This window comes from Elephantulus edwardii, unplaced genomic scaffold, assembly GCF_000299155.1.
Source record: "Elephantulus edwardii isolate Elephantulus edwardi_28Jun2011 unplaced genomic scaffold, EleEdw1.0 scaffold00121, whole genome shotgun sequence".
NCBI classification, from domain to species: Eukaryota; Metazoa; Chordata; class Mammalia; order Macroscelidea; family Macroscelididae; genus Elephantulus; species Elephantulus edwardii.
Window position 1 is genome coordinate 6547005 of NW_006399871.1, and position 22602 is coordinate 6569606.

Genomic DNA, 22602 nt, shown 5'->3' on the forward strand with positions numbered 1-22602 from the left:
TAATTAAAAAAAAAAAGCCAACCCAAATGTGGACACCATCAAGTCTGAGCAGCGTCATAGCTGACCAGCGCCCCTAAATGCATTTCCAAGGTGTTAAGTCACCTGGGAGATCATCCATTTTTTTTCTCAAGGAGTTGCAGGTGGTTAGCATAGATTAGCATAGATTCAGCAGCAAAGATCCAGCAGGGCTCCCCCTCTGAGACCACACAGACACAAATGGTATGAAGTATATGCAGGAGTTAGTCCAGTCTGGGTATTCTAATCCACCAGATGACATGAGAATGTACTGCTGTGTCTTCTGTTAATTAATCTTGCAGGTGGGTCCAGCCACAAACTTACTGCCTCCAAGAGACATGTGACTCTTAGGGATCCTGAAGGACAGAGGAGTGCCCACAGATGACAAGGACTAAAACCAAGTGGCCACTGCATACTTCAATTCCTCAGAAAGTCTGACTACAAACGTGGCCTCATAGATTATTATAACTTTGAACTAGACCATGCTCCCAGACTAAAGTCTCATTTCTAAGTGAAAAGTTTATCTCCTCTCTTGGTAGAAGTTATGTGGCTTTAACAAATCATGTGGCTATAATAACCCAGGCCCTATCCTCTAATATTCCACAGAGGACAGCCTGACGGAGTTGCTAATTCAGACACAGGGCAAGGAACAGGTTTCACTCTAGCCAGATAGGATATGGGTCCTTGATCAGATATCTACTTAATAACAACTGGCAGAGTAGGACGGGGAGGACCCATCAGCTGCAATACAGAAAGAGGCCTTCTTATCTTCATCAGAGCAGGCTCTGAAGTTAGGCAGTGAGCAGATAAGAAAGTCTCAAAGGCAAAGCAGCACACAACACCTGCTCCAACACACCTGGATTGTTGTTGTTAGGTGTCCTCAAGGACAGAAGACTGCCTGTCCTCCCATGGAGCAGCCGCCAGATTAAAACTGTGTGCCTTTGAATGGGCAGTGCCACTCCTTACCACCAGGCCAGTACTGCGGCTCTCACTGCCAGGAGCCCTGGAGTCAGCTCAGATTCCTAGGACCTGGCATACAGCGCCAGGGAACATACAAACCCAACCTGTATGAGAGTTAAAGGGAACTCTGGTGGCATAGTCCGGAGAAGTCATGCTGCTAACCCAAAGGCCAAGGTTCTTCGGAAGTTCGAAACCACTAGATGCACCATAGAAGAAGGAGGATGGGCAATCGCCTCCCATGTGATTTACAGCCTCTGAAAAGCAGCTGAAGAGTCAGTTATGAGTCAGTTCTAAGACGACAGCAGTGACGGGCAATCTCCTCTTGTCTGATTTCCATCCTCCCTTGGAGGGTCTGCTATGAGTCGGTTCCGATTCAAAGGCGGTGAGTGTAGATGTGTTAGGTGTTAGGCTGGCTGCTACGTGGAAGGGCAGAGGTTTGAGAAAATCCCCCACCTCACAAGACTGACGCTGGACCGTCCCCTCCTGCAAAGACTGACAGCCTAAGGAGCCTGACGGAAGGTTACCACGAATCGGAAAGGACTAGAAAAGTTGCGGGTTTGGTTTTGATTTTTCAGGTTAAGCAGAAAAGTCATCCTCTCAAGAGACGCCGGCAAGAACTGCAGAACCAGGGAGACCAGGCTTGGTCTGCAGAATCGGGAGACAGAGGTAGGCGGAACCAGAGGGGCAAAGAAAACACCAAAACCTCTTCCTGCAGAAGTGAAGGCCTATTGTAACCTACTCCACTGTCAGTTGGCATAAACAGATCTGTTAAACATTTCTAAGTTAATAAAAACTTTTAGTCCTCTGTCCTTAAGTCTATTATACACACCTATAAAACAAAGTAAGAGATGGTGTGCATGGTCTTAGAGATGGCAAGAAAAGGTAAATAAAAAAAGACAGACTAGACACCGAGGTTAAAGAAAGAAGAAAGCATTTTTGGCTAATAACGCTGGCTTACTACACCTTCCTTGTTCAACCTCACAGACAGGTGATGTCACTGCCTGATGACGGTGGCTTTCCACAGGACAGCCCCCCTCAATGCCTCACAGCAGGTGGGTCCTTTAACTTATAACCTAGCAAACTGATGGACAAAGAAAATCACAAGTGTCACCCTGATGGTGGTGTAGTGAGTGATGAGGTGGGCTTCAAACCAAGAGGTTGGTGGCAGCCTGGGTCTGTAAAGATTTACAGCCTCAGAAACCCCACGGGGCAGTTCTGCTCTGGCCTATAGGGTTGCTACGAGCTGAAATTGATTCAATGGCAAGTGCGTCTTGGCATCCCTTACAATTCTGAAATCACAATAAGAGAATGGAGATGAACTAAGGTAATGCTGGGGAAAGGACCACTGGGAGAGTGTGTCTCCACCTGGAGTCTGCTGATCAGACATAACCTCCCCAGGCACCTGCCTTCCTAGAATGTGCCATGCGTCCTCCTAGCACATGGCTTTTGCAGTTCTGGTCCCCATTGCCCGGCATACTCTCCTGCCATCTGCTATTACCCTTTCAGACTTCCAGTCAGGTTGTGCTTCTGAACTCCCTCACGCTGAGTCAGGTGCTCAGAGCACCACTCGCATCATCAAAGTGTGTGGGTGGACCTGGAATTCCTCTCATCGTCCGAGCCCAGCTCATCGCGTCATACCTAGCACACGTCTGAGGCATCAACAAATGAGGGACATGCTGGAGCCCAAGAGTGAGGTATGATTAACACCATATAATTAAAAAAGAGAGATAGGACTGAAAATAAATGCTGACGTTTATAGTGTGGCTGGAACCAAGGTGCATATTTAGACAGTATAAAGAAAATGAAATGGTCCAAAAGACAAAGGCATTTATTGCTGCTGCTGCTGCTGCTTGGTGCGGTCACGTAAATTCTGTGTCACAGCAACCTCGTGACGAAGAACTGCCTCCAAGAGTTCCCTCGGTCGTGTTATTTTTAGAAGTAGATCACCAGGGAAATAAAAGACACACACAGGGTCATCTCAACAGTAGCATAGAATCTCACAGTTGCTGTTCTTTTACGTGCCGTCGTCTCCTGCTCCTCGCCACCCTCTGAGCAACAGCTCTTACACCCGCCCTATCCTGTGCCTTCCTCACGCCCATTCTGACAGTCACTGTGTCAACCCACCTTACTGAGGCTTCTTCCCTCATGCTGACCCTTCACCATTCAAGCCTGATGTTCTTCTCCACGGACTGGTCCCTCTTAACAATATGCCCAAAGGATCGGAGATGAAGCTTCAACACCCTTGCCTCCAACGAGCACCCTAGCTGCACCTTCTCCAAGACACAGTTATTTGTTCTTTTGGAAATTTCATGGTAGTATAATAAGAACTGTACTTGGGTCAACTGGAAGTTGGATCAACCACAAACAACTCATCGTCGTGGGGGTCAGCACTGACTCATAACTGACCCCCCAGCAGGCTTTTAGAGGCTGTAAATCTCATGGGAAGAGACTGCACATCTTTCTGTCACAAATAGGAAACTGAAACGAGGGACAGCAGTACTGCAACTGCTTAAAAACTTAAAAAGTAAACCAAACCTGTGAATGAGTAGAACCCCCTTGCCACCACGGCCTGTCTGTCAGTGTCACACTGGTGGCATGAAGGCTGGGCGCTGTGCCAGCAACATTTCAAACAGCAGCAGGGTTACCCAGGGGGACAGGCCTTAGTGCAGCTTCCAGACTAAGAGAGCCTGGGAAGACAGACTCATAATCTACTTTTGGGCAAAGACTAGTGAATATACTATCCAGAGCTAGCAAAATGAACAAACCTGTCTTCAATGAGGTACAACGGAGCGCTCCTTGTAAGTGAGCATGCAGAGAGCTCCTATCATACTTGGGACAGAAGATCCAGAGGGCAGTTTCTGGAGAAGGACAACAAGCTTGGTAAAAGAGCAGGCCACTGGAAAAGGGGATGACCTTCAGTGGCAAGGACTGACGCAGTGGTAGCCACAATGGGCTTGATCATGGTAGCAGTTACGAGAATGGCGCAGGAGCGAGCAGGGTCCCGTGCTGCCCGAGGCAGAGCTGCTGAGTCAGAACTAACCCCACAGCACCTACCAGCACCAGCCCGGCTCTACAGAGTCCCCAGGCTGTAAACTTCACGGAGGGAGAATCTCTCCCACCAAGTAGTGACTGGTGAGTAGGTTCAAACCGTGGATCTTTTGGTTAGTAGCTGAACTCCTAACCACCATGCCACAGGGCTGCTTTGTGATTGTGTGTTGTTGCTATTACTGTCAGGCGCTGCGGGGACGGCTCTGAGTCGCAGGGTGGACAGGGAGAAAAGTGCAACAATGAATGAATGGAAATCCAAAGTCTCTGTAAACTTTCATTAAAACTAATTTAAAATAAAATAAAAAAAAACACCCCAAGAGAACAAAACACCACTTTGCCTGAGCCCACCAGGGCAGTCACCGCGCCAATCTAGCTTGCTGATGGCCTGTCTTCTTTTCACCGACTCTCCTTCACCAAACACGATGTCTTCTGCCTGACTAGAATACCCTATCGCTACACATGAGTAAAGTGTGTGCCAGGAAGAGGCTTCTCTATAATGTTCCACTCACAGAAGACAGTGGACTGTCTCCGCGGACAAAAACCACATCTGCTCAGTGAGTGCCGACTCCAAGCAACAGCAATCATGAAACTTTATTTAACATCATGTTTGCTACGATGGCAAGGGAGTCCCTGGGTGATCAATAATTAACCCACCTGGCTGCTAACTGAAAGGCTGGTTATGTCCGTGCACACCAAGGTGCCCAAGATAAGAGGGCTGGTGACCTCCAGGCCAGGATCGGCCCGATGGGAATGGTAACAGATTTTTAAAAATAACTATAAATACATTATTTAGTAATTGCTGACATTTATCTATCCTTGGATCTGGGAATCTAGTGAATAATTTTATTTACTACAGTAGCATCAAAGGACTTAGGTAAAGAAAAAAGATAAAAGATAAAAAGATTTATGGTAAAAAAAGACTTATGGTAAGATACAAATAAAAATGAGAAACAATGACAGTGATCTGGATAAAGATGTGGGCCAAATATACCAAAATCAGAGAAAAATACTCTTTCAAAAAAAGTTTTTTTAAATTTTACTATTTTTTTGTGTGTACGTACTGTCAAATCAGATCTGACTAGTACAGGAGGAGATTGTTCCTCCTTCTCCAGCTGAGCATCTGGTGGATTCGAACCGTGTACCTCTGAAATTGCAGTGCAGCTTCTTGGCACTAGGCCCCCAGAGCTCCCTGAGAAAAATACTCTTAAAACAACTACAACAAAAGCCCCACTCAGTCATCACTTTCCTCTCCATTAAAAAGAAATGCTTAAAGAAAAAGCATTCTGAAAAGCAGAAGGAAAAAGCTAGAAGGTGAGGCCTGAGAGATGGCTCACTCTTGCCTTCTGATGACAAGTGCTACACTGTGATACTATCTGATCTACAAGAGGAGGAAGCAAAAAGAAAAGTTTAAAAGCATAAATTTTATTTTGCAGATGTTATAAATTTAAATAACAAGTTGTTTTATGTCTTAATATAGATCAATCCTCTATACAGAGTGCTCTGGTGCCACAGCTTGTGGGGAGCTGCACTGCTAACCCGAAGGTAATGAGCGATTATGCAGTTTCAAAACCACCAGGATTCCTTCCATAGGAGAAAGATGGGAAATCTCTTCCTATGTGATTTATAGCCTCCAAAAACCCACAAGAAAGTAGCCGGCTAAGATCGGTTCTGACTAACAACCATGAATGAACTGAGTGATGTGTGTGTATATTTGTATTTGGTTAGCAGAAGCATTCAAGATATCATTTTTCCATATGTATAAATACACACACACTGATCCCAATTTTATTTCTACTGGAACTTGTTTCTGTGAAACATACTACTTAATATGTAAATTAGCTATCCAAAAGGCATAAATCAGAAATTTCTCCCTGTTCACATTTTCACAGCTGAAACTTATTTTTCCCCTACAAAGAAAGGTACACTATGACCAGATTCTATTTCTCTATGCATTTATGCAAAACAAATGTGAAAACCAAGAAAGAAACATAAAATGGCCAGCGTGAACTGAGCTTACAATCATCTTTCTTAGATTAACCTACAGAAGAAATATTTCTAGGGACCAACTGTGTGCAGGCATCATGTTCTGTCTCTGAGACTTCAGTCCTGACTTGAAATACATTAAAATTACAAAGAAGTTTTACTATTTTGAAATTAGCTTGTGTTAATAATGTCAATTTCATGCAGTTAGAAATATTGGCTTGAATATACAACACTCTGCAGTGTTCGTTCCACTCAGTATTTGGTAAAACATGCCAATTACTCCAAGCATTTTCATATCCATCCAGTGCAGTCTTGACATGATCCGACAGCTTGACTCCTAGCATTAGGCACACACATGCACAAAGCATTTTCTATTTTATTATTTTCTCTGTGTGTGTACCATCAAATTGGATCTGATTAGGAGATGTCCCCTCCTTCCCCGGCAGAGCTTCTGGTGGATTCGAACCACATATCTCTGGGACAAAGCGTTTTCTAAAGTACAGGGATCACTAGCTTTGCTTTACATATTTTTCCTGCCCCATATGTAAATCAAAATATCCTGCTACTCTCTTTTACTGTTGGGAGCTGCCACTGAGCTGACCCCATTCATTGCAGGAAACTCAGCCCAGTCCTGGGATGTCTACACAATCAGTTACATACAGTTAGTTGGTTAAAAACAGTAATTCCCTTGGGAATCTCTGATGGCCTCTTTCTTTGGAGGATTTCACAGCATAAATGAAAACCTTCTAAATAATCTAATCAGCAGGCAGTTACGATGGGTGAAGAATTTAAGGCTTTGGGATTCATGACCAGAGTTTTATGGGCCAGGTCGGAGAATACTGTGCTATCTCTGGGTGATAGAACATCAAGACAGAGAAGAACAAAGAGCTATCTCATGAGAAACCAAAGGGAGAATGGTGTACACATTCCTGCCATTCCTGCCATTCCTGCAGGGAGGTGCAGTCTGATTCCTGCCACTCAGCTGTCTGTCCACAGAGGTATGCACGCACTAGGACTCTGAACAGGTCTCAGTGGAGCGTCCAGACCAAGATGGACTAGGGGGAAAGGGCAGAGATCGGCTGCTGAGAACACCAAGGACTGTAACAATCCTATTGATCATGAGGACTGTACAGTATCAGGTAGTATTTTGTTCGACTGTACAGGTGGGTGAAGGTGGCTAAGAACAACAGTAAGAACCGAAAGCAGTGCAACTCTTGGAAATATTTCTGTTGCTTTGTGCCAGAAAGTTCTACTTCTTTCTTTTCCTTCCACAGGAACCCAGCTAGGACACAAGGACACAATAAAATAATGCAGCCCTAAAAAGTCAAAGAAAATTTCAGAATCTATTCAAAGAGCAAGTCTATCACTTGACAAAACTGTTTCTGTCTAGACATATAGGACTATGAACTCTGAAAACAGATGGAAATACTCAAGTTTAGATAAGACACTGTAGAGAATGAATTGGCCAATCCAGAGGAGAAAAGTTTAGATGTACAGTTACAGCTAATCACAGCTACAGCTAAGGTGCATGTCATTTCTGGAGTCAGCAACACACCTGGCGCTGCACAATGTGGCAGCCTCACAGACATCAATGAACTCTAACAGGGACCTTCTCTCAGCCTTTGTCTTACTCTTGGTCCTTGATGTCGTTGAGGCTGGAGTTGCAAGTAAGGGTGAAAAAGTAAGTCCAGCAGAAAAATGTGGTAACAAGACAAAATGTTTCGTGTTCTTTTCAGATTGTTTCCAAAAGATGAGCAAAACAAAGAGAACCTTTTATTCTGTATTTGTGCCCAAATATGATGTCCTGTCAAAGTAGTACATATACAGCTAGAAACGGCATCGAAAATAAGGAGAAGCCTGTTTTAAGAGATTCCCAAACTAACATCTATTACCTCAATAACTCTGACACATGATTCTATAAAGATTAGGTAAATAGTTCTATAAAGATTTGATTAGGCTAAAGAATAATAAAAAGTCCTATTAAGAGTTAGAGTTGAGGTTGTCAGATGCCATTGCGTGAGCGCAGATGCACAGTGATTCTATCTCAAACAGGACGAAACCCTGTCGGGCGGTGCCCCGTCCTCACAGTCATGCATGAGCCCACTGTTGTGACCCCTGTATCATCCATCTCGCTGAGTCTTCCTCTTCTTCCACGGACTCCCTGCTTCACTAAGGATGAGGACCCTCTGCAGGGACTGTTCCCACCTGACAATACATCCAAAGTGTTTGAGACAAAGCCTTGCCCTATTTGCTTCTAAGCAGCATTACGGTTGCATTCCTTCCAAGACAGATGTGTTCCCTCATCTAGCACTCTGAGGTATAGTCAATATCCTTCAGCATCACCACAGTGTAACGACGTAATTCTTCTTCACTCTTTCTTACGGTTGTCAACACCTCTAGCATTACATTCATTTGTTGAGACATCTCACAGATACTCTAGAAATTCCTGGACTGCTACTGGCCAGGCCACTCTGAATCAGACAAGCATATGGTCGACTATGCCCGAAGAAGAATAGCATTACAATCATCATCAACAAAAACACCTCAGGATCATACTTCAACCTCTATCCTGAAGCACAGTGTTGTCAGTCGCAGGATCGTATCTGTTCACCTACAGGGAAGGCCAGTTAACATGACTATTATTACAATTTATGGACCAAGTACTAGCAACAAGATGACAAGTCTGAAAATTTTAACAACTTTGGCAATCTGAAATTGATCAAACACACAATCAAGATGCACTGATAATTACCAGTAACTGGACAGGAAAAATGGAAACAAAGAAGGATCAGAAGTTGGAAAATACAGTGTTGATAGAAACGATAGCAGAGATTGCATAACAGAACTTTGTAACAGGAAATATCTATCCATTAGAAAGATTTTAACTTGGCCATGACAAGATGGAAATCAAATCAACTACAACTGTGGCATAAGATGGTACAGAAAGAAGCTCAGCATGATTAGTCAGATGGGAGTTCTGGTGCCCTAGTGGCAAGAAGCTGCACTGCAATCCCAAAGGTGAGTGGTTCGAATCCACCAGATGCTCTGGTGGAGAAGGAGGGGCAACCTCCTCCTGTGCCAGTCGGATCTGATTTGACAGTACACAACAAGAAAAATTAAATAAAAATAAAGGTTTTTTAAAAAATATGATCAGTTAGAACAAGGCCAACTAAAGAACAGATCATTAATTATCTACATGCAAACTGAAGCTGAAATTGAAGAAAATGACAACAAATCTATTGAGAGACAAAGAAAGCATGGCCTTGAAAGTGTATCTCACTTGAATTTAGAGATTATCTCAAGATTAGATTTGGTACATTGAACGCTAATAATTTACAGCCAGGAAAGTTGTGGGATGGCATCAAGGACATAATACATCAAAAAAGTAGAGTCATGGAGAAAACAGAAGTAAAGATAAGACTTAAATGGGTATTTGAAGAGACTCTGAAACTTCCTGTCCAATGCAAAGCTGCTAAAGCTAAGAGAAGAAGAGATGGAGTCAAAGAGATTCCCAGGATTCAAAGGATAACTGGAGAAAACAAAGCAAAGAATTATAAAGAAATATGCAAAGACACAGTTAGAAATCCAAAAACGAAGAACACACTAGGCATTTCATAAGCTGAAATAACTGAAGCGGTGGGGGATAAATTAAGCCTTGAGTTGTATGCAATACTGCAAAACTCGAGGTAAAATATTGAACGATGTAGAACTAAATATGGAAGGAATCCAAAGAAAGAATGTACCAAAAAGAACCTGTAAACACATAACACATTTCAGGAGGTAGATGTGATCCAGAACCACAGTACTGAAGCAGGAAGACCAAGCTCTGAAGGTAGTGGCAGAAAACAAGCCTCAGCCAGCTGGCTAGATGCTAATGAAAATGTTTTAACCAGGGGATCAAACAGTGAAGGCACTCACTTGTCGGTGCTAAGATATTCAGAAGACAGCTATCTAGCCAATAGATGGGAAGAGATCCATATACATGTCTATTCCAAAGAAAAGTAATCTGACAGAATGCAGAAGTTATCACTGATACCACATTCATGTCAGAGTATGCTGAAGATAATTAAAAAACAGCTCTACCAGTACAGCAACAGGAAGCTCAGAAATTCATGCCAGAGTCATAAGCAAACTTGAATTAGGGCTGACGTCAAATTGGCTGAAAGCAGAGAAAATCAGAAAGATGTTTACCTGTTATATTGACTGTGCAAGGGCATTCAACTGTTGCATCATAATAGATAATATTATGAATCCTAAGAATTACAGAACACTTCATTGTGCTCATGGGGAACCCTCCAGTCAAACAGAGAGGCAGTTATCCAAAAGGATACTGCACGATATAAAATCAGGAAAGGCAGGTGTCAGAGCCGTATGTGTTGGCGAAATCTATTCCACCTGGGCGCCGAGCAAATAATCTGAGAAGCTGGACTCTATGAAGAAGACACTATATCAGCGAAGAAAGGAGACTCAATTAACAACCTGTGATATGCAGACAACACAATCGTCTCTGCCGAAAGTGAAAAGGACTTTGATAAAGATCAAAGACTCCAATTTTCAGTGTGTAAATCACGTCAACATCAAGAGAACAAAAATCCCAATAATTGGACCTGACCCGATGACATCTTACAACAAGGTTTTCTGAAGAGATACAGAAACAAAAGCTCAAGGTTACACAATTCGTCCTGAGATAGGCCTAACATTAGGGTCCTCTAATTTCTCAACTTGGTTTCCATTATAGTCACTAGAACTTGGAAAAAGGAAAAGTCAGAGAGGTCTATGACATATACTGATAATAAAAATAAACAGCTCTACACCAACTTTTACTTGTGGTTTAAATTTTACCCATTCTAAACTGAACAAATTTGAGGTCCTTTCTCAAGCCTTCTACCAAAACAAGTGAAAGAGGAAAGTTCAATATCATTACTACCACCACTAGGGTGGCATCAGTGATGGCCGTGTGGTCACGAGGATCCTTACAAGAGACTGCCACCAGTAACCACCAGAGATCGAGCTGGAGATGGGGACTCGAGGCCACTTTTTAATTCCTTTCGTCTCTGCCCACATCACTCACCTGCATGGATACTTCAGTGCGTAAGCAGCAGCCAGGAACCCACCTAGGTTGTGTCCGAGCAAGATCACTTTGTCTAACCCCAGAGCACATCTCCACTCTTCAATGGACTCCACAAACTGATTCTCCACTTCTTCTGCATCACTGTCAAACCTGGGTCTACTACTCCGTCCAAAACCCAACAGGTCAAATGCATAGACAGGCCTGTTGGTGCAAAGCTCTTCAAAGTTCAGTGCCCAGAGTCCAAGGCCTCCTCCAAAACCGTGGATGAGGACTAGTGGTGTCTTGTTTGGAATATCGTGAGATAATTTCAGTGTCCATATTTTATTTCCATTAGATATTTGAACAGGTTCTTTTTTGTATGAGCAGGGAACACCTAAAGAAAACACAGCAAAGATAAATTCTGCTTAGTTCAATGCTCTTGACGAAAGAGTGTATCCTCCAAGAAATTGTGGAAAAAATTTCTTATCTAGAAACTATGAGGTAGCCACATGTATGGTTCTCACTTTTATTAATTTGTATTTAATTGAAAGAATAAATCTCTAATTAAAGGGGATTGTTGCTGACATCAGATGAATCGTGGCTAAAAACAGAGAAAACCAGTCAGTTTTACTGACTACACAAAGGCATTCAATGGTTCAGAATAAAGAATGGGTAACACTATGAATAATAACAGAACATTTAATGTGTTCATGGGAAACCTGCAGTCAGACTGAGAGGTAGCTATTCTAAACAAAAGGCCTCGGCACGATTTAACATCAGGAAAGGTACATATCGGAGTTAAATGCCTTTGTCAGACCTATTTAGTCTATAAGCTGATCAAGTAACTCTTCACTGTTATGTTGGCCATCTAAATGGGAAGTGCTTCCTCCCATTTCTCAGGCTGGCAAGTCATGGTGCTACTTTGGACTTCTTTCCACACCTATCAAATGACTCTATTATATTCTAAGAACTAGACATGAAGTTGGTGGTCACTACATGCATTATTTGAAGGTCTCTAGATTTGCAGACAATCACAAAACTACAAAACCTTGACTTTACAGATTAAACATTGAAGTATGAAGGGACAAGTTTTTACTATTTTCCTCTTAGAAATACTCATTAGTTCAGGGGACTGTGAACAGTAATTGCTCTGGCAGCCTCTTTTGCAGGGAGTCGTGCTGCTAATCCAGAGCCCACGCCTCTCTGGAGGTTCGGATCTAGCAGTGGTTCCAGTCGGGAAAGATGAGAAATATCCTCTCACTCAGTTTACAGCCTTCAGAAACCCTCAGGACGGTCAGCTATGAGTCAGTTCCGAATCTACAGCAACGAGTAAGCGGAGTATCAAATACATAACTCAAGTCAGTCATTTCAAAGCTTAGTGGAAGAATGTCAGCAAGATATACTAGGAAACTCACCAGCATGAAGAACCAGGCAACCTGATTCACGTCTCAGAGTTTCCCTAAAATTTGCAAATAACTAAACCTGTAGATAAAAATTCTTATCTAAAAAAAAAGAAATAAAAAAAATTCATATGTGTTTTCAATGTTGTGGTACTAAATACTTTTAAACTCCAAGAAAATAAAACAGGACTGAAGACTAAACTAATTTAAAAGAATTTACATAAAATTATCACAACTACATAGCTACTTATGATGCACATTTTGAGTACTGGTGCATATTCATCTGCAGTGGACAAAACAGAGGAGAATCGGAGGTTTTTTCCCCTTTAAACTGAAGCAGCAGTCTCAGATTTTGTGTCCAGCTAATGGCTACAATGAGGCAGACTGACACTGTTACTTCAGCAAAGAGCTCTTAGGTGTTGAGAAGAATGGGGATGAAACAGGATAGAGCAGAGTTCAGACTGGCTGTTCATACCCTCACTGAGTCTTACTTGATGAATCTAACAACAATGATGGCTACAAAAAAGAAACCTGGTATCAATTTAGAATATTAACAAAGTCCACTGTCTCAAATGGGAAAATACTATCAGCTTAGCAAAGGAGAAGATTTAGCATTAGTACCAAAGGGGCCACGTCAGTCTTCAAGTATACAAGTGTATATTCCCATAAAAACCGTCAGTGGCACTGATGACAGAGTCATCCCCCTGTACTGACTGACCTTCGTGGTTCACCCTGGAGTCAGGGCTATGTCTCACTCCCATCTTCATCCATGTGTGGTTGCTGTCAGGAGCCACGGAGTCAGCTCTGACTCACAGCAACGCCACATCCAACAGAAGAACACACCGAACAAGGGAGCGCTACCCTCACAACGCTGACAAATACTGATCACGTCACAGACTGCCAGAAGGATGAATACGTTCACCTCGAAAGCACAGCCAGAATGCTCCTTAGACAGGAGGGCTGTGACAGTCCACCTCGCATGCTTTGGACATGGTATCCCTGCAGGGTATCATGCTGGTCAAGATCAAAAAGGGGGAAAGATCCTCACCAGGACGGGTGGGCACGGTGGCAGCAACATGAGCACATGCATGCCACTGACTACAGGACGGTATGGGCCCAGTCAGTGTTTCGTTCTGTCGTGTGTGGGGTCACAGCGTAAGTCGGTGCTAACACAGAGTACCTTACAGCAATAAAGCAGGTATAGTTTGTGTGGAGAGGAGGAGACTAAAGCTTAGGGGCTAATCTGCCCTTACACCCAGGACTCCTAATTCTCAACCTTTTCCCCACTACAGTTTACTCATTCTCGCCACTGCCATCCAAGTCAGAATCCACGCATAGTTGACCAGCCAGCAGGTCTGCTGAGGCTGTAAACTGCGCAGGAGTACAATGTCCAACTTTTTCCCCATGGAGCAGCTGGTGGATTTGAACTGCCCACCTTTGGGTCGGTGGTGCAGTTTCCTACTGACCAAATCATGAGAGCTCGCCACAGCCCACTAGAATTAAGAAAAGGTGAGGAAAAGCCTACCACACCCACAGATTTAATCTTAAGAACATGGCAGTTACTTAATATTTAGGATTGAATCGACAAGGTTAGAAAATGCATTGAATTGGGTATGTATTAATCATTTTTATCTTCACATGAGAATTTTTATTTTTTTTTAATTCAGGTAAACTGCAACAACAGCTTAAAGAGCTCTGGAAAGAATGCTGTTTGTTGTTGTGTACCGTAGAGTCAGAACTGACTTATCACTGACCCTCTGGCAGGTTTTCAGAGGCAGTTAATCACACAGGAGGAGACTGCCCATCCTTGTCCTGTGGAGCAGCTGGTGGCCTCGAACCACGTGCCTTTGGGACTGCAGTGCAGCTCCTCCTGTAAACAGGACTTCCCAAATATACAGGTAGAAATTAAGTTTTTTGTGGACTTTAAGTATACCTTCCAGAAGGATGGCAAATTTTTCCTTCTTGGGAATATTTCCAGCTATAATCACTTACTTTTCAATCAGTTCAAATGCACAAACAAAAAATTCTCTGTGGAGAATGAACTCTCAGATGGATCCAACTCTCAACCCAATCACCTTGTGTGAAACGACAAGGAGAGAGGGGTGGTCACCTGCCTGCACTGTATACATGCAGTGTAATTACGTCTGTGAACTGCAGCCGACTTAACTCGCTCCTCTAAGTTGCTTCCGCAGCGCACAAGTGCACAATAAAGACCGTCAGTGCTGTTGGAGAGGACGTCCACAGAAGCACGCCCAAATGCAGTGATGACATGCGCCTGGGTGGAGATTAGTGCTCATAAGAGATCTAAAAAAAGACTTCCACCTCACTTTACACACAGACACGAGGAATGCCAGCACCAGAAGGAATGCTGACAATCACCTGGCTGCTGGCGTGAGCTGTCCAGTCAGTTCTGATTCACGGCAATGTCGCGTGGCAGAAAACACCTGCCCCGTGTGGTTTTCTAGCCTTCAATCGTCATCAAAGAAGACTGCCAGGTGTGTCTCCTTAGAGCCACTGGTGGGTGAGAAGCACTGACCTTCTGGATAGCGGCCAAGTGCTTAACGATTCTGCTGCGAGGGCACCTACGGAAACAGTGAGGTGCCTACGCTCTTATGGCCCCTGGTCACCTTTTCCCCTCACATTCTCTCCCGTACAGAGTGGTATTTTCCAGAAATCCCATATGTGACCCCAACACACTGACCTCAGGAGCAGATAAGGGAATTGAGTTGGACATTTGAGAGATATGAAAAGAGGAGACAATGCCACTCTTCACATTAAATTTTCATTTGTAACAGTCATGTGCTATAAATAACATTACTTATTTTAATGGGTAATGGTTTAATATTGTTATATTTAGACAAATTAATGAACCAGCTTATTTTTCAACTACTATTTTCATTTCTAATAAATATTGTTAACTATAAGCCATAAGTCGTCATAATGTTTCCCGAGCAAAGGTGATGCATCCTGTAGAACTGGTGTGTAGCTAGGTTTTTCTTGGCCCAAGGGCTGCAGAACGAATGCCGCACAGTTTGGCGTCTTCAGTGTTACCTGGGAAGATGGGTAGGGAGTGTGATGGACCCTTTAGGTGCCCAGCTTTCTGATGTTAGATGGATCTTAGCTGAAAGCAGAGAATACCAGAGGAATGTCTATCTGTGTTTCATTGACTATGCAAAGGCATTTGACTGTGTGGATCATAACAAACTGTGGCTGACTCTGAGAAGAATGGGAATCCCAGAACACTTGATCGTGCTAATGAAAAACCTATACTTGGACCAGGAGGCAGTAGTCAGAACAGGGCAAGGGAACACTGCATGGTTCAAAATTGGGAAGGGCGCACTCCAGGGATGCATCCTACCTCCATACCTTTTCAACCTATATGCAGAACAGATTATCCAGGAGGCTGGGCTCTATGAGGAGAAATGTGGGGTCAAGATTGGTGGACGATTTATCAACAATCTGCGTTATGCGGATGACACAACCCTGCTTACTGAAACTGAGGAGGACCTGAAGCACCTGCTGCAGAGTGTCAAGGACTGCAGCCTACAATATGGATTGAGGCTCAATGTCAAGAAGACAAAGATTCTCACCACTGGACCAATTGGCAGCATCAGGATGGATGGTGAAGAGATTGAGATTGTACACAGCTTTAGTTTGCTTGGCTCCACAGTCAACACTCTTGGCACCAGGAGCCAGGAAATTAAAAGGTGCACTGCCATGGGAAAGTCTGCTATTAGGGACCTCTCCAAAGTACTGAAAATCAGTGGTGTCTCTCTGGAGACTAAGGTGCATTTGATACAGGCCATGGTCTTCGCAATCACTTGTTATGCATCAGAGAATTGGACAATGACCAAAGAGGACAGAAGGAGAATTGATGCCTTTGAGCTGTGGTGCTGGAGAAGAGTATTGAGAATACCATGGACTGCTAGGAAAACAAACAGATTTGTCCTGGAAAGGGTTAAACCGGGTGACTCCTTGGAGGCAAGGATTCTGAGGCTCCGTCTAACATACTTTGGACATGTTGTGAGGAGAGACCAGTCCTTGGAGAAGGACACCATGCTTGGGAAGGTGGAGGGACGGCACAGGAGGGGAAGACCCTCTATGAGGTGGATTGATTCAGTGACTGGGATAATCGGTATGGGAGTATCGGAGACAGTGCGATTGGCACAGGACAGAGCAGAGTTTAGGGCTGATGTACATAGGGTCGCTATGAGTCGCAAGCGACTTGACGGCACATAAGAACAATAACATAAGCAAAGATGAGTCCTTACTATTTTAAGAGCATGAAGGTTGCAGGACCAGAATGTCTGAGGACCACTACCCCACACAATCTGCACTGGCTGATTATGTGGGAAAAGGAAGGTAACCCCAATTATCCCCACTTTCAGGGTCATGTAATATCACACCATTTTAGTACACATCTCGGTTAACTTACGAGAAGGAAATCTTACATTTTAAAATTTTTTCTTCAGCTTCTTTCAGGTGTGATGTAGATGTTGGGCACCATGTGGGAAGCCAACCAGTTAGCCATCCTGACCTAGGGCATCAAAAACAAAATACAAATTAGGTGAGCGAGTGCTTTTCCCAGCTGTGCTGGTGTAACTGTAACGTGCAGGGTGCTGTGTGGCTAACCCGGAGGCTGTGCGTCTCTCAGTTCAAATCCACCAACTGCACTACGGGAGAAAGATGCCAGTCTCCTTCTGTGCAGCTTACAGCCCCGGAAACTCACTGGAGTGCCAGCTATGAGTTGGTCCTACCTTCACAGAAATGGGAGGCTTTTTTAGTTACTTATGGAGGAAGGAAGCAGAACCTCCTGGCTGTGAGATGCTGACGATACGTGTGACAGAGGGCGCTTGTGCCGCTACAAAGCACTGTGCTAGGAACTGGGATACAGACACTTGACTAGAATTTTAATAGCTTCCAAAATGTATCAGACATATCACAATGTACCTTATCTTCAGCGATGTTTCTTTTAGTTGTCATGGAGTTAGATAGGAAAAGGGAGATATTACAAACAAAAATGACAGGACAGAAAAGGGGAGGATGGATGCATTTCTCATTCAAAGTCCACAGCAAAATAACCTTAAAACAGCATAGAAGTGTTAAAAAAAAAAGAGGTAATGAATAGGCTCATTAACAGCAAAAAGGTGCCTGCAGAATGAAAGAGAGATACTCGGGTGTGTGGGTGTGTGTGTGTGTGTGTGTGTGTGTGTGTGTGTTGTGTGTGTGTGTGTGTGCACACGTCTTGAAATCTCATAGAAAAGTGCTGAAACATGCCTTACACACAGGATGGCATATATTTTATCTGCTTAAACTGAATGGATTAACTTTTAATGAGAAACTTTTTTTTAAAAAAAAAAGCTTTGGATTCCAGTAAACAATTGAAGAAAAGAATGACGCAAGCATCTATCTGAAGTCAGGTGAACAGAGAGAACAAGGAAGTAGGGCTGAAGCAACAGAGGTGGAGGCAGGGACAGAAGAAAGAAAGAAAAATCCCAGAAAGAAATCCATTCACCTACAATCGAAAGATCTTTGACAAAGAAATGAAATCCGTTAAGTGGAGAGAAGAACCTCCTCTAACAAATGGTGCTGGAAAAACTAGATCTCCTTTGCAGAAAACTGAAACAAGACCTATACCTCACACCATATACAGAAACTAACTCCAGCAGGTGAGGAGACCGGTGCATCTATGCACAGCTGTAGGGGACTGTAAGAGGGTACACTTACCGTGGAAAGCAGTATGGCATATCTTTAGAAAGGTAGGAATAGAAATACCATTTACTGTTCATTATGTTCATTAAAGCTAATAAAATTTAATAATAATTAAAAAAAAGGAAAAAAACTGAAAAAAAAAAAAAGAAATACCATTTATTTGGTTCAGCAATTCCACTACTGAGTATATATCACAAAGAAACAAGAGCTGTGACACAAGTTCACTCAGACACACACACGTTTAACATTATTTACAAAAGCAAAGAGCTGGAAACAACCCAAGTGTTCACCCATAGACAAATGGCCTAAGAAGCCATGGTACAGTCACACAATGGAGTATTATGCATTACCAAAAGACAATCAAGAGTTCATTCAATACTGCACAAGAAGGATGAATCTTAAAAAAAACTGTGCTCAATGACATAAGTCAGGCACAGAAAGGCAATTATGGTGTAAGACCACTAATATAAAAAGTTAGGTAAAGATTTACACATAGGTAAACTCAATCTTGGAGGGCTAACAGGGATTAGAAAGGAGAGAGAAAGGAGTAAAAATTAATATATAAGTTGGTTGAACGGAAAGGTACTATGTAGTAAGAGTTGGATTGAACATTGTAATAAATTACATTTTTTTTAAAAAGAAAATATCGTTGCTTCATGGACACCCCTGCTCTCTAGCACCTTGGAGAGGTCCCTGACAGGTGATTTTCCTGATAGGTCTTTTGTCTTCTTGACTGCTGCTACTATGGGTGTTGACTGTGGATCAATGTAGAAAGAAACTGTTGACAACGTCAATCTTTTCCCCATCTCTCATGATGATGACTATTGGTAGAGTGGTGAGGATTTCTTTTTTCCTTGATGTTAAGATGTAATCTATATTGAAGGCTGTTGTCTTTGATCTTCCTCCGTGTTTCAAATTTTCTTCACTTTCTGAAGGCAAGTTTGTATCATCTGTATCATCTAGGCTGTTGATGAGTTTTTCTTCAATCCTAAAACCTCCTTCTTCTTTACGGTCGTTTCTCAAATTATATGCTCAGCATACATATCAAATAGGTATGGGGAATAGATACATCCCTTATGCACACCTTTCCTGATTTTAAATCATGTAATTTCCCTAGTGATAGCATCCACACACATAAGAGAAAAACTTGTCATTGTAATTATTTTTCAAATTTACACATCAACCACTAACTTCTGCAGTCTGCAACTGATCAAGCATGTCATCAAAATGCATTAATAATAGCTGGTGACTGGAATGCAGAAGTTGGAAACAAAGAAGTATCAGTAGCTGGTAAATATGGCCCTGAAGACAGAAAACAAATCAATTGTACATTAAGTGACACAGTTTTGCATAACCAAGGGCTTAGTTATTGCAAATACCTTTAAGTAAATAAACAGCAACTAATACACCCTTATCTGATGGAATACACAGGAAATAGCATAGTGAGAATAAGGTAAAGTGCCAACTGTGGGACAGATCATCAATTGTTCATAAGCACACTTGAATTTAAGGTTAAGAAAATGAAAACAAAAAGATGGAGCCCTTGGGTAGATCTCAGCTGGATTTTGAGACCCTTTTAAGATTAGTATGCAGCAATGAACACTAATACTAAAGACCAGAAAAGTTATAAGGTGACATAAATGGCATCATACAAAAAGAAAACAAAAGGTTACCAAAAAAAAAAAAAAGACCAAAATGGATGTCAGAGGAGACTCTGAAGCTAGCCCCAGAATGCAGAGAAGTCAAAGAGAAAGGAAAAAATTATGAAAAAAGATTTGAAACGGTAGCCTGAGAAGACAAATTATGAAAAAATTATGAAAAAAGATTTGAAACGGTAGCCTGAGAAGACAAATCAAAGTATTATAATTAAATGTACAAAGACCTGGAGTTAGAAAGCCAAAAGAGAACACCACGTGTGACATTTTCAAGTTGAAAGAACTGAAGGAAAAAAATCCAATCTACCAGTAGCAATACTGAAAGATTACATGGAGAAAATCCTGAATGGCACAGGAAATGTCAAAAGAAGATGGAAAGAGCATACAGAGTCACTGACTAGCACAAATTAGTGTCAACAATATCACAAAGAAGCCTATGATCAAGAAACAACAGTACTGAAGCTTTCAGGCAAGTCCAAGAAGCACTGAAGGAACTGGCAAAAAATTAGGCTCCAGGAATTGACGAGAAAGTCACTGAGGTGGAGTTCTAGATGCATTTACCCATTTGTGCCAAAAAAATTGGAAGACATGGCTAAAGGGCTAGAAGAGATCCTTATCTGTGCTCATTCCCCAAAAAGATATCCAACAGATTATGGAAATTATCAAATAATATATTAAGTCTTGCTGAAGACAACATAAAAATGGTACATCGATCTGCCAGAAATTTGAACTGCATTCAAAAGAAGATATAGAACAAGAGATATCACTGCTGACATCAGATGGATTTTGGCTGAAAGCAGAGGATACCACAAAGTTGTTTACTTGAGTTTTATTTTACAAAAGCATTCAACTGTGTGCATGATAAATTATGGATGACACTGAGAAGAGGAGAATTCTAGAACACTTAATTGTGCTCATGTAGAACCTCTGATAGTCCAAGAAGCAATTGTTTGAACAGAGCCAAGGTGGTACTTCATGGCTTAAAATCGAGAAAGGAATACATCAGGGTTTCTGCCTTCGGTGCCACTACGAATGGCAGGGAATAGGGAAAATAAAAACAAGTGCTGCTTAGAGAAACACGGTGGGTGTGGAAGCACTGATCCTGTATCCAACTTTTCTCCCAGTTTTGTATGCTCCTACTAATTTCTCATCCTTATGTACAATAGGTGTTCAATAAATAACATCTGCTGCAAGATCAAGTCATTCATCATAAAGGGTATCCCAGTCCAAGTTATCTACACTTCATACAGGTAAAAGCTAAGGTGCAGAAATGTTAACCACCAGTATCCAAGATACACAACTAGTTAGTAAATCACACAGAGACTTGAGTTCATTTTTAATGACTATAAAGTCATTTTTTCCCAGGTAACTAACTTCCTTATAAAAACTTGTAGAATTCCTCATTATCTACCTGGAATAAAACTTGAATCCTTCAGACCTTTCCAGAAAGGTCTTCTCCCTTCCTATCTGGCCTCCTGCATCAGGACCTCAAAGGTTCCAAAATGCTATACTACTTTATGCCACAATGACTTTGTACAAGTTTTCCTCTACCCAGGATGCCTTGCTTCTCCTCTTTGCAGATACTATCATTGACCTTAATGTCAAAGATGGAGGTTATTAGAGTACTACTTTAAACTCTTTGTTACAGATACAGATATTGCTATGGTTGTTTGCTCACACTTGTACCTGCTTGCAGCACTGCTTGATGCATCTCTATAGTGCCATGGTCACACCCTCTGCGCTAAACATGTTAACTGGCTGGTGGCCATAAGAGTTCATCACTGTTTAAAGAAGTGAACTGAAGGCCTTGGCCATAAGAAATAGCAGGAGCCAGAGGAAAGCAGATGGAACTCATTTCTCAAAGGAGACAGGGCAAGGCAAGGACTCAAACCTTGTTCCTTGCTCTCCCAATAAAAAAAAATAAAATGAAAATGTTAGTGGCAAAAAGCTGCACTGTATTCCCAAAAGCAAAAGTTTCAAATCCCATCAGCTGCTCCGTGGGAGGATAGACAATCTCCTCCTATTCAATTAACTGCCTCTGAAAACCCTCCAGAGGGTCAGCTATGGGTCGGCTGCAACTTGATGGTACATAACAACAATGCTGATACTGTGAGGTAAATCAGAAAGAATGAATTGAACAAAGAACGACTGAACAAACATAGTAAGGACATCAGACACACCGTAACTTAATGTGCACACTTTTCCTTCCCTACTTCTTCACACAAATAAGGTATTCTTTTTTATCTCTCAAGAATTTTCTTGTAGGCAAGCTCTGGTGGCCTAGCGGCAAGAAGCCACACTGCAATCCCAGAGGTGTGTGGTTCAAATCCACCAGATGCTTTGCTGGAGAAGGAGGAACAATCTCCTCCTGTACCAGTCAAATCTGATTTGATGGTGTACGCACACAAGCGCGCACACACACACACACACACACACACACACGATAAAAATAAAATTAAATTAAAAAAAACCCCAACTTTCTTGTATATTTTTTTTTCTTCAGACATAAGAATTGCTTGATAAACTTAACAGTTCAAGAGATATACACGCAAATATGCACTGGACACATAAATAGGATTAAGAAAAAGGACAATCGGTGGTTGAATTTAAGTGAGGTGAGGTTCTTAGGTTAGGCAGTTATATTTGGGAGATACTATTTGAAGAAAGTGAAGCTGCTGAGCAAAGTGAAGCTGTGAACACTCTCAATCTCTTCATCATCCATCCTGACGTTGCCAATTGGTCCAGTGGCGAGAATCTTTGTCTTCTTGACGTTGAGCCT

At 42.3% G+C, this 22602-nt stretch overlaps 1 protein-coding gene across 1 annotated transcript in view; it reads right to left on the reverse strand.

The window, feature by feature from the left end:
• LOC102875823 (1-acylglycerol-3-phosphate O-acyltransferase ABHD5-like) overlaps positions 1 to 22602 on the reverse strand; it is a 45042-nt gene that overhangs the window by 8875 nt on the left and 13565 nt on the right. The window contains exons 2-3 of the mRNA XM_006892980.1: positions 16908 to 16993; positions 11078 to 11450 (exon numbers count right to left, since the gene is read on the reverse strand). Of these exons, the coding sequence (XP_006893042.1) occupies positions 11078 to 11450; positions 16908 to 16993 (459 nt within the window). The remainder of the gene's footprint in view (positions 1 to 11077; positions 11451 to 16907; positions 16994 to 22602) is intronic.